Source organism: Pseudomyrmex gracilis, unplaced genomic scaffold, assembly GCF_002006095.1.
Source record: "Pseudomyrmex gracilis isolate BER0280 unplaced genomic scaffold, ASM200609v1 scaffold_79, whole genome shotgun sequence".
NCBI classification, from domain to species: Eukaryota; Metazoa; Arthropoda; class Insecta; order Hymenoptera; family Formicidae; genus Pseudomyrmex; species Pseudomyrmex gracilis.
The window spans coordinates 630,765-648,098 of NW_018020663.1; the positions used below are offsets into that span (position 1 = coordinate 630,765).

Here is a 17,334-nt window from a genome sequence, read left to right on the forward strand (position 1 = left end):
ATATTTGTCGCGGCGAGCAGCGAAATAGAGAAAACGAAAGGAGAAATCGAATATAAATATTTATCAAACAATAACTGGAAAACGCGTTTCGATTCCGGAAGAGAATCGAGAAGAATCCTGCGAGTGAAAATTCCATTAAGAAACTCTCGAGATCTATCTTTGTCATATCGGATTGTGACGTCAGAAGCGAGAGAATTGCAAGAAGGAGTGATACGTCTGATAACATGCCACGTTACATGGAGGTTTGACAGTATCAATAGCACACTTGACTGTGAGCGTATCACTCGGATATCTTGAGATATGAATAAAGAGAGAATCTTGGCGGAAAGAGAAGATGAAAGGATAAAACAGATGAAAATATAAAATACCTTTCGATTCGTATACAATGTAACTGTTTTCCGTTTATTTTCAGTTGTTTTTTATATTATGTTCTCAATGTAATTTGTCAATATAATATTTTTTTGATTATTTATATATATATTTTTTTATATAATTCTAATTTTTATATACTTTATATGCTACATTTCTAATTTCTCTCTCTCTCTCTCTCTCTTTCTACTTGTTATATGTATTTTATATTTTATATTTCTACGTTTATATAAATTTGAAAAATTCGAAATGTTATGAAAAAAACTCAATACATTTGTAACTTTCAACTAGCTGAAAAGATGATTAGCAAAGATCCGTCAAAGCAGTCGGATAAAACGTCGTGTAAAACATCGCGATACATATGTAAGATACTTGTTCGCCTAATGAGAAGAAAGTAAATACACAAGTGAGACTTGAAGACCGGTGATCGTTTTCGCTACATGTAGCATCGGTTGATTTATGATCGCGGAAAACACTGAAGAGCGAAATTGGTAGCGTACATACAATATCGAAATGCATAGAATTCGAAACCGTGTACAATATAAACGTACATACACACACGACGGATCGATCTACGACAGCAGCGTTTGAAGGCGTAAAAGCAATTTTTTTCTGTACACGGCTAACGAATTCATTTCATTTTTTTTGCGCGTTTGATGTTTTTTTCCTGGGTTTTTTGTTTTTTTTTTTGTTTTTTTTTTTTTTTTTTTTTTTTTTTTTTTTTTTTTGAGGTACGAGTTACACATGAGTTTCGACCTCCCGTATACGTTTGCTCTTGCGTTGACACTCGACGTGTGGACGCCAAAACTTTTCTTACTCAAGTTCTAAATCGCAGCCGGTGCAACGGNGCGTTTGAAGGCGTAAAAGCAATTTTTTTCTGTACACGGCTAACGAATTCATTTCATTTTTTTTGCGCGTTTGATGTTTTTTTCCTGGGTTTTTTTTTTTTTTTTTTTTTTTTTTTTTTTTTTTTTTTTTTTTTTTTTTTTTATTAAATCTCGACCAAATGGCACATTACGACCTCCCGTATACGTTTGCTCTTGCGTTGACACTCGACGTGTGGACGCCAAAACTTTTCTTACTCAAGTTCTAAATCGCAGCCGGTGCAACGGCGGCGCATCTGCTATTTCTTTTTTTTTTTGCGCACACGTTCACAATAAGTAGCGTAATAGATCTATTCGCAAACTGTTTTTGAAAATGTATAAAGCTCGTATATCACGCACTGTAAAAAGATCTCGAAATGTGCGCACGAGTTCCGTGTGAATCACGAGCACTTTAACGACAGAATTAAACGCGACGATAAAATTGCAAGTTTCCATTAATAAAAAGCTTATCGTTTTTTTTTCTTGCGTTATTTTTCACAAGCAATTGAGCGCTTTTTTAAAGCGTTCTGTATAAATATATGGAAGTTTGATGAATGAGAAAATATTAAAAAAAAAGATATGTGAGTATATGTGCTCAAAATTTTTAACGAGTTGTTAATATTTACAATAAAATGACGAACGCAATATGTATTTTTTAACGTCAATAACAGAGCTTTGGAAAAATTTTTATTTTATGTATATAAGTTAAATTTAAAAAGAAAATTTATTTTTAAAGTGATACAGAAAATTCCTGTTTTTTCTTTCAATTTTTGTAATCGATGCTTCATAAAAATGCAAGCCTCACGGGAAAATAGTTAATAATAAAAATCAAAGTGCTATCTCTCTGTAAAACAATTCGCCAATTTTTTTTAATCGGAACAACGAAATAATGGATTTTGCAAAAGCTGTTTCGCGCTTTCACCGTGCGAACGAAATGTTTGCGCGAATATGTTTCAATTTACTAGCCGTCCGCAAGGGACGAAGAAGTTTTCAAGAAAGCACAAGTATTTTTCACGTTTCTGCGTTTCTCGTCGAGCAAAGCAACTGACAAATACAAGTGCGAATTGTCGTTTCCCCAGGCCAAATCGCGCGATCGTTGACCCAATCGATCGAAACGAAAGTTGCGGGAGAAAGGAAATAAACGACTAAGGTGTCACGTTGATGGATCCTCGTATCTACAACACGTAGATCACCGAAGACGGCAGGAATCGTTCGCACGATGGAAAACGACGCGACCTACTGATGGGATATGCTAATCGGAGAAAGAAAGTGATGCGCGCAAACACGACTTCTGTGTTAATTTGAATATTTACGCTTCACGTTCGTTATCACGTATATTATTATTTTTCTCAGTGTGTATTATTAGCATATTTCTCCGTGTAATTTTTCTCCGCGTATATTTAATTGCCGAATAATTGCTTCTGATTTCACGCGAAGGCCATATAAGATGACATATCCGGCAATCATTATCGCGCGTAGTATAGCTTAATAGCAGGTGAATAGGATTTTATATCGCGAATTTGCATACGAATTCCCTGGCGGTTTTACTTATCTCTTTAAACCTGCTGATTATATTTTGTGCCAGCTGTCAACGTTAATAATGAGGAAGGTGAATCGGATTTTATATTTTTCACATTTACATAGTAATGTGCTCGGCTGTTAGTTCTGGGTTTTTTTTTTAATCCCTCGTATTTGCTGCTTGTATTATATAATATCAGCAATATGTGTGTGTGTGTGTATATATATATATATTTTTAAAATGAAATTTAGTAATAAAAATTATAAAATCAAAGCTATGTTTAGTACGGCGAAAATGAACCAATGTGCAGGGTGTAGTGCAGATAAAAATAACGAAAGAATTTCTCTTTTCGAAACGTTTCGACTGTTTATTCAGTCATCCTCAATCGTAAGACTATGCTATAAAGCAAAAAATACATATGATAAAGATAAATTTGGCAGTAATGATTACAAAATATCAAGCAAAATACGCAAAAATAAAAAAAAAAATTAAGTAAATAAATAAAAACGCACCTATGAACACTTCACGGAATAATATTTATATATACATACGTAGCGTTAGTCTTGTATGTCTATGATGTTAGACACGGAATAATGTTTCACATTCATTTCACATTCAAACATTCTTTTACTACCGGTCACAATTTCAACTGGAACTCAGTCACTATACTTGACAAAGAATCTAACTATTATAAACGGACTTCATCCGAAATGATCTTTATAAAAATGTATAATAATACTTTGAACATAATGACAGATACCGATTTGCTTGATAAAACCTACTTACCAATAATCGATAAGATCAATTGACTCTCTACCTTTTAACTTATTGACTTTTAATTTTGTTGACAATCGTTACCATGTTATTTGTCTCTCAGTGTGTGACTGACTTTCTAACATCATAGACACACGAGACTAACGCTACGTATGTATATATACCCTAAATATTATTCCATGAAGTGTTCATAGGTGCGTTTTTATTTATTTATTTAATTTTTTTTTTTTTATTTTTGCGTATTTTGCTTGATATTTTGTAATCATTACTGCCAAATTTATCTTTGTCATATGTATTTTTTGCTTTATAGCATAGTCTTACGACTGAGGATGACTGAATAAAGTATTTTGAAAAGAAAAATTTTTTCGTTATTTTTATCTGCACTACACCCTGCACATTGGTTCATTTTCGCCGTACTAAATATACCTTTGATTTTATCATATTGAACCAGAGGACACCCCTCATTTCTTTACATTATTATAAAAATTATAGATCACAAAGAAAAGATAATGCGTTCAAGAAAAGATTGTGACAATCTCGTGTAAATTGCAAAACAATGTTTCGTCCGCAATAAATTACTTCCAAAATCTAATCGCGCCCTACATTTTCCGTGGTTTTTTTTATAAATGTTAATACGTCTTGTCGTTTCCACGAGTAGTGCTCACGCTTGTGTTACACATTACGTCAAAGTGATATGTATGCAGATGGAAGAAGCACTCGCCATTAGAACCTTTAATGCGATAACCTGTAAAAATATATGTCCCGCTAAGCTGACCGTAATGTATCAAGGGTACGTGATCTGCTTGCATTCACGGCTCATTTTCAGCACGTAGGATGTTCGTATTGTGTCAAGAGTTTTTGTGGCGAGAAAAGATTTCTCATCGTTCTTTTGCGAGGAGGATGAAATACCTGCTTGAACATTTTTTATTTTCTTTTTTGTGTATATATATATGTATATATATTTTTGTTTATTATGCACTTATGTTTTTATAAGTAATATAATACGAGCTTCCGCGAAAGATGCAAAGGACGCAGAGATTTATGTTCGGTGAAAAAACCCACCGCGTATATAAATCTGTATAATCCACTTGGTGAAAAATAAAACGTTCTGAACATACCTTAAGTGCTCCGAGTTAAATAGATCATCTTGATTACACTATTTTGTAAAAATTACCGCATTTTACGGGCGTGCTTTTATTTCGCATAAACGTTCCAATTTTTCGGCCGAGCTATACTGTAACGTCGATTCAATTGAACACGTGTAAAAGCGCAATTTCCGCAGCACGACCGACTAAACAAACGCTTTTATTGTAATTTCGCTGCATCGCATAGTCGATGCACGCGACGAATTTTATTTTAATTCTCTCCCTCTCTCAAATTTGATTTTTTTTTTGTAGAACAATAAAAATAATTTACCTTCCCGACGCTTGTCTCGTCTGCGAGACGAGAAAAAATTCGACTTTGTTCTCCGCGTCGATCGATTGAATTTGTCGTCGACTTGACGTCGACGAATAACGGCAAGACTTGAACGGTGGTAAAAGACGAGAAGTCTCTCGTGGCAGTCAGCCACGGTTGGCGAGAATCGGGACAATTAGTCGAGAATCGAGGCATGATCAAGTGGAAAATTGGAGCGGAAAAGGAGCGCGCTACTCTAATCAATTTTGATTTGTCGAAAAGTGTCTTGTTGAGTTCCATTCGGATTAAATCGGAATGTCGCTTTTGCAAACGCGCGCGCAAGCGCGTTTCTAAATTCATAAGCTCTAATTTTCACGGACGCGTAATTATTTCCGCTAGCAAACTTTTCGAGCAAAGTTTCCTTAAGTTGTGGATCTGAAAGAGAAATGTAATACAGCTCGAATATTATATGTAATATAAAGCGCACGCGTTATTATATAGAATACAAAGTAGCTCCGCGCTATGTTGCATATTTAATGAATCGATAAAAACGTCGCTCCACTTTCGAGTACAGTGAGTTTCAACTTGACGGATCTCGGCGCGTTACATAAATTATTATGATTGCGCGAAACGCAAACGGTGATTGATTCGTGAGAAAGAGAGAGAGAGAGAGAAAGAGAGAGAGAGAGAGAGAGAGAGAAAGAGAGAACGTCGCGGCTCCGCTCGTGAAATATGACGAAATATCGCGGACACGCGATTGCAATTTATTTGTTTTCGGCTCATGCATTATGCATTTAACCGCGAAATCTGCATAAATATCGATTACCGCGCAACACACACACACACACACACGCACTAAACAACCGAAATTAATAACGTCAGCGCGATATATGTTCGCGGTCGCATTCTGTGTCAGACTCGTCTAGCGACAACGAGACGTTTCTCCGAGAGACGTTTTATCCGCGAAAAAAAATACGAGCGCACGAATCGAGAGAGTTGGATAAAATTCTTGCGATAAAACGCTCGTATAATTACAAGCGAAATACACGGGGCGGATCCGCACACACATCCGCGCGCGCGACCGACATGCAGATTGTTATCGTAGGCGCCTGCTACTTTCCCGTACGCCCGATGCCGCCCGTAAAAAGCTGAACTGAAACGACTTTATGGCGGAGATAGTCGCGTTTACGCGAAGTCAGCTGCACCCGCCGCAATGAGAAATAGCGCGCGGCCAGTGTCCGCGGCGAAGAATATTAACAGCTGTAGGCGCTCTCCTTTTTTCCTGCGTAAAACGTGAAAAAAACGCCCGACTCGCTTATTGGATTTACGAATATAAAGAATGAAATAAAAGTATCTTTAAATATATTTTCTTACGTATAATTGAATTTAAAAAAAAAAAATAAAAACTTGAATACTCTGCCGGAGTTACACGTTTTTATCTTTATTTATTTGCTACAATTTTCACGTAGTTTGCATGACAAAAGCACGTATTTGCATGTATGTATATATATATATGTGTGATTTATCACCATTCCTTTATACGTTTCCATCAAAAAGCGTTTCGAAGAGACATCTCTTTGACGTCTCGAGGCATTAGTCCTTTAGACGGTCTTGGCGGTGCCTTTTGCGCTGTCTGTATGTTCCTTCTCTCCGCAAAATGTATCGCATATGTTTCGACGTAGAATTGTGTCACGCATAAATCGTCGTATCGCTTTGATAAGCCCCCGCTTTCTCACGCGGTCTCTCCTTCTTTGTCTTTTCGCAGAATAACCTGACAGACGGCGAAGAAGAAGATCTGCCTGAAGACGCTTTCTCGCTGCTGTCGGTGCTCCTAGTTGGTTCGCTAAACTTTCCATTTGATCGATCGCGAGTCGCCCCCTCGAAGACAGCTGCTCTTCCAAGAAACATTTCTTCTCTCCTCTCTCTCTCTCTCTCTCTTTTTCATTCTCTCGGAAGCTCCGATCCGAGACTCGTCCAATCATAACGCACTATTTTCAGATCCGCTCCTATAGTCTCCCTTGCGACACTCTCCTTGATCTTCTTCAAACCTCTCGAGCCTTTTTGCCGTTTAATATAATCGATAGAATCGAGTAAATTGCAATTGAACGCCAGTTCCGAGGGCAAGTGTCATAATTTCTATCTTGTCGATAAGTGCGGCTCACACGAGCTGTCAACGAACTGTCAAATCTTATTTGATATGACATTACAAGGTTGAGCCAGAAAATGTGGAGATACATGAGTTAAAAATTCTTTTTGATTTTGTTTTAGAGTTTTTTGTGTAAGTTTTTTTAACTTTCAAGAACTGCGTTGATTCATTTTTTTGCGATTAAAATATCCAAGAGACACGGACGTGATTAATTATCATGTGAATTATTTGTCTTGTAATTTATTTACTCAGGAAATATCAAAGATTTCTATGTTGATGTTGATCTTTTTCTTCACGGCTTATAAGTAAAGTCAAGTGAAACGAAACGAAATCTTGCCGGGAAAAGTTGCAGCGCATGCAAAGAACATCACACACCTCTCTTCGAAATTTCTAGCTATAGCAGCAGAATTTTTCTTAACGTCGAAAGCTTTACGTGAATTACTACACGGGGTGCTCATGTTATCGAGAGAATATGAAGGTTCACGAAAATAAAGCTTCGCGAAGCAAATCATATACTCGGCTGAATCCAGTTCTTTAAAGGGGATGTGCGCTTAGAAATCAGAACACAGTTGTTCGCCTGCGACTCTCTCTTCGGTTTTTTTTTTTTTTTTTTTTTTTTAATTTCTGTTTTAATTCACAAACCGATTCTTTATACTTCTGCAACGGCCGTATTTAACAATTTGGTTTTGTTTTTTTTTTCATAAAAAATATTCAATCTTTGAAATTGAAAGTTACAAGAAATGACGTTCGAAGTTTCTCCGACATCAAAGTCGTAAAAACTGGCACTATTTACGGTACAGGTTTTTAAAACCGCGTCTCGGTTTTATATCATTCGTATTTTAATGTCTTTTTCATCAATTGAAAATTTTATTTTATATGCCAAAGTAGCCAATGCGTGAGAGAAAGAATTAAAAAATTCTTGTAAACTTTAGAAAAATTAATTTAGACAGTGAAAGGTTTTTTGTATATCGGAGTTTCCAAAATTTTTTAAAAACTAAAAAATGAATATCGCGACTTTTTGAATTTCGAAATTTGTCGGATATTTCTATCTGCGCGACAGCGTCCGGTCATTCCGCGATGTGTTTTTTCACGCCCATTATCATGAACATGTTGCGAGATTTTCGTGAATTCGTCTTACGATTCGATCCGATGAACAATTCGGGCGGCGAATTGTCATATTTCATCGACGATCGATGACACACGTGCGATTTTCCGAAGGCACGCGCTTCTTCGAGGGGAACGACGTGAATTTGTTGAATAGCGACGAGCGTTCTGGCGGCGATTCTCACCAATCGTCTCGCGACGATACATTCCGCAGGATTCCTCCTCTTGATCCTGATATTCTTCTCGGTCGCCGGCAACGTCCTGGTCTGCGTGGCAATCTATACTGATCGCGGGCTGCGGAGGATCGGCAACCTCTTCCTGGCCTCGCTCGCCGTCGCCGATCTCTTCGTCGGCGCGCTGGTGATGACCTTCGCTGGGATCAACGACCTCCTCGGTTATTGGATCTTCGGAATGTGGTTCTGCGACATCTGGATCGCCTTCGATGTTATGTGCAGCACTGCCTCTATTCTGAATCTATGTGCCATATCGCTCGATCGTTACATCCACATCAAGGATCCCCTCAGGTAAAGCCGAAGCGATTATGTAACAATGATTGCGAACAACGCGCAAATTGAAAAACAATAACAGTCGTTTTTTGTTTTTAATTTAAAATACTTTTTTTATTAAAATAATTGTTTACTCTTTGGTAAGTGTATTTGTTTCTGCAATATTTTCTAAACTTTTTTTTCAAAGCAACATATCTGTGACTCTTTGTTTGAAAAAAAAAAAAAAAAAAAAAAAACGTATTTTTTTCTTTTTGTTAGTGCGCGATCGCTCTCATCTCTCATAAGTAGTAATGAAGAATAATCAAACATTATTTTCAGATACGGTCGTTGGGTGACCAGAAGAGTCGCCATTGGCGGTATCGCTGTTGTGTGGTTGCTGGCAGGACTCATATCCTTCGTACCGATCAGTCTAGATCTTCATAGGAATGAAGATCAACCCAAGCTCTCTAACGAAGTGGAAGTACGTAGAGAGTTTCAGAATCAATTGTACTATAAATATCAACTTTCTTCGATATATCGAGTGGCCTACTTAAATACTAAAAAACTTGAATAAAATGCCTCTCGTCGTCTCAATTTTCCGGGAGCAAACACTATCGGTTTTAATTATCGGATAATCCTCGGGCCGCTATCTCTCTCTCTCTTTCTCTCTCTCTCGAAATTTATGAAATATGCATTCTGTCTACTTTCAATAGTTGAAAGAGTATATAACATATAGTACGTATATAATATTAAAAAAAAAAATCTGCAATTATAAATATTAACTTCGACGATGTCCCGATTGAAATTGAATTCACAGTGAGCACTTTCATGCAGCGCGAAGATACGTGAATTGCCGCGGGATTGCGCTTTTGTGACGAGGATTAAAAATAAGTGACATTTCTCCCCTTTTTTTTCACGTTTGTGGCAACTTGCGCGCGGTCGTCGCGCAGTCCGCTAACCGCACCGTCTTTTACCCTTACAGGAGCACCCTACGTGTGCCCTAGACATTACACCTACCTATGCGGTGGTGTCTTCTTGCATATCTTTCTACGTGCCCTGCATCGTGATGCTGGGTATTTATTGCAGGTAAGTCTCGCGTACAGTCAACATGTACACACAGCCACATACACTCTTGGGGTGGCCATTAATTTTAACTTTTTACTTCCGCAACTCGCTCGCGTAATCGTTTGCCGTAATCTTCATGAGTGATGCAGCTTGCACGCTACATTCTATGAAACACGGGCTTGAGAGAACCGAACAATGCGAACTATCGCGAAAGCATCTCCGTCGGAAATCCATAGTAAATGAAAGATAAGTCGAGTATACACGTACGTTTAATATAAATAATCTCTGGTGGAATAATTTACAGTTAGAAAGAAATTAAATTTTCGATGGAGATGCGCGCAAATGTGTTGCTCTTCATCAAGTTTATCGTCTCTGATAGAGAACGTGTTCAATAATTAATCGGTTAATATTTGAATGAAAAAAAAAAAAAGATATAAAAGATACAATTTTTTTTTATATCTGTTCATTGTGAGAAGTGTTTTCTTCACAGGCTCTATTGCTATGCGCAAAAGCACGTAAAGAGTATTCGAGCGGTGACGAAGCTGCCAGAGACCTCGATGGCCAAGAGTTTTCGCTCAAAGAGCAGTCGCTGCAAACCGCCGAAGCCGCAGACGAAGACGAAGCCAACCAGTCCTTACCACGTGTCCGACCACAAGGCCGCGATCACCGTCGGCGTAATCATGGGCGTGTTCCTGATATGCTGGGTGCCGTTCTTCTGCGTCAACATTGTCGCAGCCTACTGCAAGACCTGCATATCTCTCCGAGCGTTCCAGGTGGGCGCGCGATTCCTGCCTATTTTATTTTACTTGTAATTTCTTATTGATACTATTTATTTCTTAGAGATTTCTTCGGATTCTTCAAATTTTTTTCTGTTATTTGTAAAATTTATCTTTTTTGTAACCAACATTTTGATGTTCCTCTTCTTGAGACAGGTTCTCACGTGGCTCGGCTATAGTAATTCGGCCTTCAACCCGATAATCTACAGCATCTTCAACACTGAGTTCCGGGAAGCGTTCAAGAGAATCCTCACGAAGGGTGCGCGCGCCCGCGGCAACCAGCCGTCGACCAGCGAGTGCGGCGAGTTTCGGTCCGTGGTGGTGCAAAAGCGCAACGGCTCCATGGTCGAGTGCAATATCAGTCCGAGATCGAGCGCGGACAGCTGCCAGGTCGGCGTGATGGCTCAACGACACCGTGACACCATAGTCAGCGCCATATAAGAAAAAAAACAAACAAAAAGAAAACATCAACGAGCGTCTTCTTCTACTCTCCGTCATCTTTAAAAACGACTTCCTTTCTTGGATCTCACTCGCCGCTTGCCGCCCGAGTCGTCGCGGTTTTTCGATGTCTTTTTTTTTTTTTTTTTTTTCATTTTTGTATTTTCTCGTCAATCCTGTCGCGAAGACTTTTGCGATCCAAAAAAAAAAAGAGATTTCGAGACGTCAGCATCCGCGTCTGGCGGAAAAAACGTTGCAAATTTAAACAGACGCTCGAATAATGATCAAGATGTTGTTTTAATGACATTTGGACTTGCAGAGTTTATGCGCTTAATTTATTTTCGAAGATTGTCGTGACGCATATTGCGCAGTTGTTTCACATGCGAATTCGCATCGATGTACATAAATAATCTACATACAGCATTGCTTGTATCAACACGCGAGACGTTTACTCTCCTACGTGCGAAAGTTTATTCGCGCTGTATTTGCATGTACGGGAGAATTTTAATTAAACGCAAAGGAGAGCGATCGTCTTCTGCTCGCGCGGAAGAAACGCGCATTCCGATTGCGGACACCTATGTGTCTCGCTACATAGCCACTCGTGTAATATAAATGTAAACTGGGGACGCTGATAATACTCAATCATCTTGCTGAATCTCTTCTCCATCAAAATGTAGCGCGCGGTAGTTGTAAGTGATGGCTGCTATTGTCGATTAATGTTCTAGATAACAAAAAATTCATCATTTGATGACATTTCGGAAAAGCCGATATGGCGTGTCTCATTGACGTCGGATTTTTAGAAGAATAAATGAAGGAGCAATATATACATATACACACATATATCGAGACACATTTGCAGAATATTATACAAAATCTATTTTGGTATTTCGTGTCTCTTCTTCTATATTCTATACGATCATCCGTATACTATAACGATAACTTGAAATATAATCTCATATAAAGTAATTTTGTGATGAGAACAATTACGCGAGAGTAACGCGAGTTTTCGTTGTCACACGCATTATATTATTCGATTTTTTTCTTTTTTTTTTTTTTTTTATTGTGAAAGAGGCTGTGTTGTTCGATCGAATATATAGAGCGCGAAAAAATTCGCGAGGACATTTTTATCCATTATAATTAAGACAATCGCCCGAATTACTTCGAAGCATATCCAAGAAAAAACATAGTACCTGCTTTCTCTCTTGATTTATGTACATATATATACACATATTTATTTATTAATGTAAAATACGATATGCATATATTTATGTAAGCGTGTGTACTTATTTTTAATATTAAAAAATTAGACAAATATTTAAATTTGATATTGAAATATTTTCGTTTTAATATTGAATTTATCATATTTTTGTAAAATATTTGTTTTTTATCGTTTCGAAAGCGACGACGCAGGCAGATAGAGAGTTGGGGATTTGTCGATTAACAGAAGAATCCGAACGTAGCGCTTAGGAACTTAAAACTAATCTTGTCAAGCAATCGTAAACTCTCTAATGGAGCAATGTCTGATAGTCGATCTACGATGTTAAAAAGCTGGGTGTTACTCGAAATAACTCGATAAGTTTCCGAATAGTAACGTCTGTCCGAAACGTCATGAAGCAGAAAAAAAACAACACACACACACACACACAAAGGTTATTTAATAGCAATAGGTACAGCGCAGCGGCGCCGCGAACTACAGAATTCATTTTCCATCGTGTAAATATAGCCATTTAATTATTTTTCTATTTGACGGGGCGCGGGGGAGATATCACAGGTGTGGCACTCGCGATCGCAGATGAAACTCTCGCGAATCATCGTTGTCGGGCACCCGTTGAATCTCAACTCAATTATGCATCACATATCCGAGCGAAGGGAAGTGATCACGAACCGATCTGGCGCGTTCGCGAGGAGATCCGTCGAGCTTCCTTCGTACATCTATATCTACGATACAAAGTGCATTGTCATCCGGTGTGAGAGGGGAAACTCAGAGCAAGACTATTGGCGCGCGTGTGAATGGCGTACGTCATTGCTGTACAGATTGTAAAATATCAAGAACGATTGTTGGGACTCACTCCGGCCGGCATGACGTCTGCGCAATGTTGATGTATACTACTGATATATTTGAATGGATCGTTCTCTGTAAATATACTAGACTAAGACTTCGACAAGAGTAATCAATCTGTGACTTTTCACGATCCTCTCCCATTCCCTCCAGATACGACAAAAAAAAGCGAGAAAGCGCGCGTCGATCGATCATGTGTTAAAGAAACGAACAATGCAATTAACATTCTCTTGCATGAACCAAACGTTTTTACTGACTCTTTATTCTCTTGAACAGTATTACATTGTTATGTTTGATGTACCTTTCTTTCGCGCTGGCGCTATTGAAGAATTCCGGCGCGGTATCCGCCCATGTGCGATTTTCTTTCGGGATGTTCAGAAAATTGAGCAAATCGCCGCTCAATCTCGGCATAATCGGATAAAGTATTAGAGCGGCTATTCTGCTGCTTTCCAAAGCGAGAGAGATCACAGCCTTGAGCTCTCTCATTGAATCCGCGTCGTCCACTCGTTTTCTTAATTGCCAGGGCTCGTGATACGACACCATTTTATTCGCGCAAAAGAGCATATTCATGACCGCGTCCACCACGTGATGCAAATTATATTCCTCGTAGCTCTCGCGCGTTTTTCTGCCCACGGACTCCAGAGCTTCCCTGGTCTGATCAGCCGCTTGAGATCGTAACACGTTCCAGTATTTCGCCGGATCGGGAAACTCTCTGGACGGATTCACCGTCTTGCCCACGCAGCGATTCACCAAATTGCCCAAAGTGCCCGCTAATTCGGAGTTAAGTACGTTCGTAATTTTTGTCGTGCTATAATCTAGAACGCAAAATCGTCTGTACAGAGAAACATTAATACACAATAAACAAAGATACACGAATTATATGAATCTTACTCGCGTCATTCTGAGGCACCGCTTCTCTCAGAATGAAGTATCGCAATCCTTCTTCTGAATAAATATTCGCAGCTTCGAACGGCGATATTACGTTCCCTTTCGATTTCGACATCTTCTGATGATCGATTGTCCAGTGAGCGTGACACAGTAACGTCTTTGGGGGTTCGAGACCCGCTGCTATCAAGAACGCCGGCCAATAGACACCGTGGAACTTCAGAATGTCTTTTCCAATTACCTGCAGTAATGTGTTTTTTACAATACACAGTCAGTGTTTTGGTATCAGCCAAAGATGTCACAATGCATACTTGAATAGTAGGTGGCCAAAACTTCTTGAACGATTCGTTTGGATACCCCAAAGCCGTTAAATAATTCACCAAAGCATCTAGCCACACGTATATCGAGTGTGATTCGTCACTCGGAGATGGTATAGCCCATGGCATTTTACTTTTTATTCTAGTAATGCTTAAATCTCGCAGACACGTGCCCTCCTCCACCCACTCGGACAATACTTTGTGATATATCGCTGGTCGAACTGTTTCTTCTGCGAATGAATCCGAAACTTTTATGAGCACGACGATCGTTACATGACAAAGAAAAATGAAAAATAAAAAAAATTTTTTAAATAAAAAAATTAAATTGAAATTTAGGATACCATTTTTGAGCCAGTATTTGAGATCGTCTTGAAACGCACTGAGTCGAAACTTGTAATTCTCCTCCTCCGTCCATTCCACTGTGTTTCCCGACTCGGTGGAGACTCTAATCACTTTACCGGTTGCATCTTTTTGTTCCACTATCTCCGTATCAGACAGGAACGCCTCGTCCGACACGCAATACCATCCCGAATACTTTCCCAAATAGATGTGTCCCCTTTCCTCTAGACGTTTCTGAAATTGTTCCAATATGAGCTGGAACATCGCAGATGCGCGCACACGGAGCTGATGTTTAATGACAAAGTTGATTTAAGAACCCAAAAGTAATGCACTGCGTCACAGTGTTGCTCTTCTGTGGTTCTTATGAAACGCGAGTAATCCACTTCAAACCTATCACACATGTCCCTGAATTGCTTCGAGACTTTCGTGCAGTATTCGATGTTCGGTGTACCCGCCGCGGCCGCGGCGGATCTTATCTTGTTGCCGTGCTCATCGGTGCCAGTGACCAGGAATGTTTTGTAGCCCAGCATAGCGTTATATCGAGCAACGCAATCGGCCAGAACCGCGCTGTAGAGATGTCCGATGTGAGGACCTAGTAGTATATAAAACATGCGAATATTTTTATATAACTTTTCCACGTTACGTAATTAATTGAAGCAATTTATGAGATACTTTAAAAGATATTGCATACCAGCATTCACATAAAAAATAGGTGTAGTGATGTATTTATTTGTTGAAGACAAATCTTTCACATAATGTCTCCTCACCATCTGACTCCATGACGTTTGTGTGTTTTTAAACAAGAAGGAAAATATCGCCGATTTTGAAGACTGGTACTTTGAAGTTAAATTAAGTTTAACTGAAATTTAAATTAATACATTACTTTCATTATACACACGAATAATTTTAAATTGTACCAATAAATTGTACAAGAAAAACAACATATGTAAACACATTTTATACAATATAAAAAAAATTGCTTTTTAATTCTTGGTATTCAAAACAAACAAGAAATAAATATAAAAAAATATATGATGAACGTAATTTTACATCTGTCAGATGTAAAACGTAAAATCAATGTGTTGAAACATAAAAACATTGTTTACAAGTTTACAGAAAATAACATACAAGCTTGTAGTCTTAAAATATTTATTTTATAACAGAGTTTCCCATACATATATATTAAATAACATCTAGAACAAATTTATATTCTTTATTTTTTTGTTTCAATGCCGCGCGATTCCAAAGATATTGTTTCTAATTGAGTTATGAGATCCATGTGCTTGAATTCGCCAGGTCTGTGAGTAAAGATTTCAAGCAGATTCAGTCTCTGCTCATTATCGTTGCAGTAATACAATTGCAACTCACTAGCCAGGCACTGTGCCTCATGTACTTGTAACAATTTTGTGTCAAATTCTCCACGCATCAGTACAAGACCTTTGTCATCTTTCAGTTCAGTGTAATGTATCATTGTTAGACACTCGGGTGCATTTTCCTTGTGTGTCTGATACCACAAGAGAGGAGTCATGTGCACTTCTGAGCCATAGAACTGACACATTATAAATTCATAGCCGTGCTCTCTTGGTAACGGTAAAAGAAACGTGGAGTATTGCCTGCCGCGTGCAAACATCTTGTTGTACTGTTCAGGCGTCATGATCCCGCAAATGCAGTCCTTCAGCTTGTGATACTCTTTCCAGATTTCTGCAATTTCTTCTCTCGACTTGTCTCTTATCATGTCAACTTTCATTATGCTATTTAATTGCGCTTCTCTCGCTTGAGTGTCAGGCTCTAAAACCGGCTTTGCTGCAGTTTCGTGAAACTTAGCCGCTTTCTTGTGTTTCTCTTCAACAATAATGTTCAAACGTTCATCACAACAATTCCACCGTTTAAACTAGCATTCTTATTAATTATCACTGAGATAATTTGCAAAGATTATAAAATATTTGTTGTAAAACCTTTGTAGTGTTTAAACAAATGCGGAAGAGACATAAATATATTTAAAAAAAAAGAGGAAGTTACAGACAAAGATTATATGTACCTTTTGTCTCAAGAGTTTTATCCTGTTGCTCGACGCGTTGTAGAAATTCCTCTGGACTGGTCTGCTGCAGCTTCGCAATTTTCTCCGCGTATTTGTCGTAATACGGATTTTTTTGCAGGTTCTCTAAAACCTTTTCGAGTCTCGTTCGGCTCGTCATGATGCATCTCTTATTCTTTGCAGTTATCCGGATGTCTCTCAAGTGTTTATATAAACTTACACGTGCCGCATTTTGCAGAAGAACGTTTGCCATTGAATTGAAGAAATCTACTGCAAAAATTATTACACAAGAATCGAGGGCAAGAAGGGATAGCTCTCGCAAGAAAGGCTGCGTTCAGAGCCGTCTACAATGGAGAGTTGTAGGCCGTAATAGTAAGAAATTGACCAATCACAATCGATTATTCTTCTGTACTTTGTCTGTGATTGGTCAATTTCTTACTATTACGGCCTACAACTCTCCATTGTAGACGGCTCTTTACATATATGATAAAACATAAGAAAATCAACCAATCCAGCTTTTCGTTTTCATCCCTACTTCTTGTTCCCGAAAGCTTTGATTGGTTGATTCTCTTATGTCTTATGCGTTATGCAAAAGTCTGTGCTTCGGCCTTGAAGGTCATTGCACGTGACAAAAGTTTAAGAGCCGTCTACAGGGTCGTCTACAATGGAGAGTTTTAGACCGTAACAGTAAGAAATTGACAAATCACAATCGATTATTCTTCTGTACTTTGTCTGTGATTGGTCAATTTCTTACTATTACGGTCT

At 38.4% G+C, this 17,334-nt stretch overlaps 2 protein-coding genes across 3 annotated transcripts in view; one reads left to right on the forward strand and one right to left on the reverse strand.

Annotated features, from left to right (window-relative positions):
• LOC109855038 (dopamine receptor 1) overlaps positions 1-12,206 on the forward strand; it is a 99,112-nt gene extending 86,906 nt beyond the window's left edge. For both annotated transcript variants that reach the window (XM_020428821.1, XM_020428822.1), the window contains exons 2-7: positions 6,686-6,758; positions 8,385-8,694; positions 8,995-9,136; positions 9,638-9,741; positions 10,211-10,493; positions 10,653-12,206. In XM_020428821.1, the coding sequence (XP_020284410.1) occupies positions 6,686-6,758; positions 8,385-8,694; positions 8,995-9,136; positions 9,638-9,741; positions 10,211-10,493; positions 10,653-10,937 (1,197 nt within the window). In that variant the 3' untranslated portion in view covers positions 10,938-12,206. The remainder of the gene's footprint in view (positions 1-6,685; positions 6,759-8,384; positions 8,695-8,994; positions 9,137-9,637; positions 9,742-10,210; positions 10,494-10,652) is intronic.
• Positions 12,207-12,259: 53 nt separating this feature from the next.
• Positions 12,260-16,891, reverse strand: LOC109855034 (methionine--tRNA ligase, mitochondrial). The gene is made up of 7 exons (XM_020428812.1): positions 16,573-16,891; positions 15,226-15,393; positions 14,852-15,126; positions 14,537-14,768; positions 14,190-14,425; positions 13,885-14,119; positions 12,260-13,808 (listed from the first exon to the last, which is right to left on the reverse strand). The coding sequence occupies exons 1-7, from the start codon at positions 16,820-16,822 to the stop codon at positions 13,243-13,245; spliced, it is 1,962 nt and encodes a 653-aa protein (XP_020284401.1). The 5' UTR covers positions 16,823-16,891; the 3' UTR covers positions 12,260-13,242.
• Between the last annotated feature and the right edge of the window lie 443 nt (positions 16,892-17,334).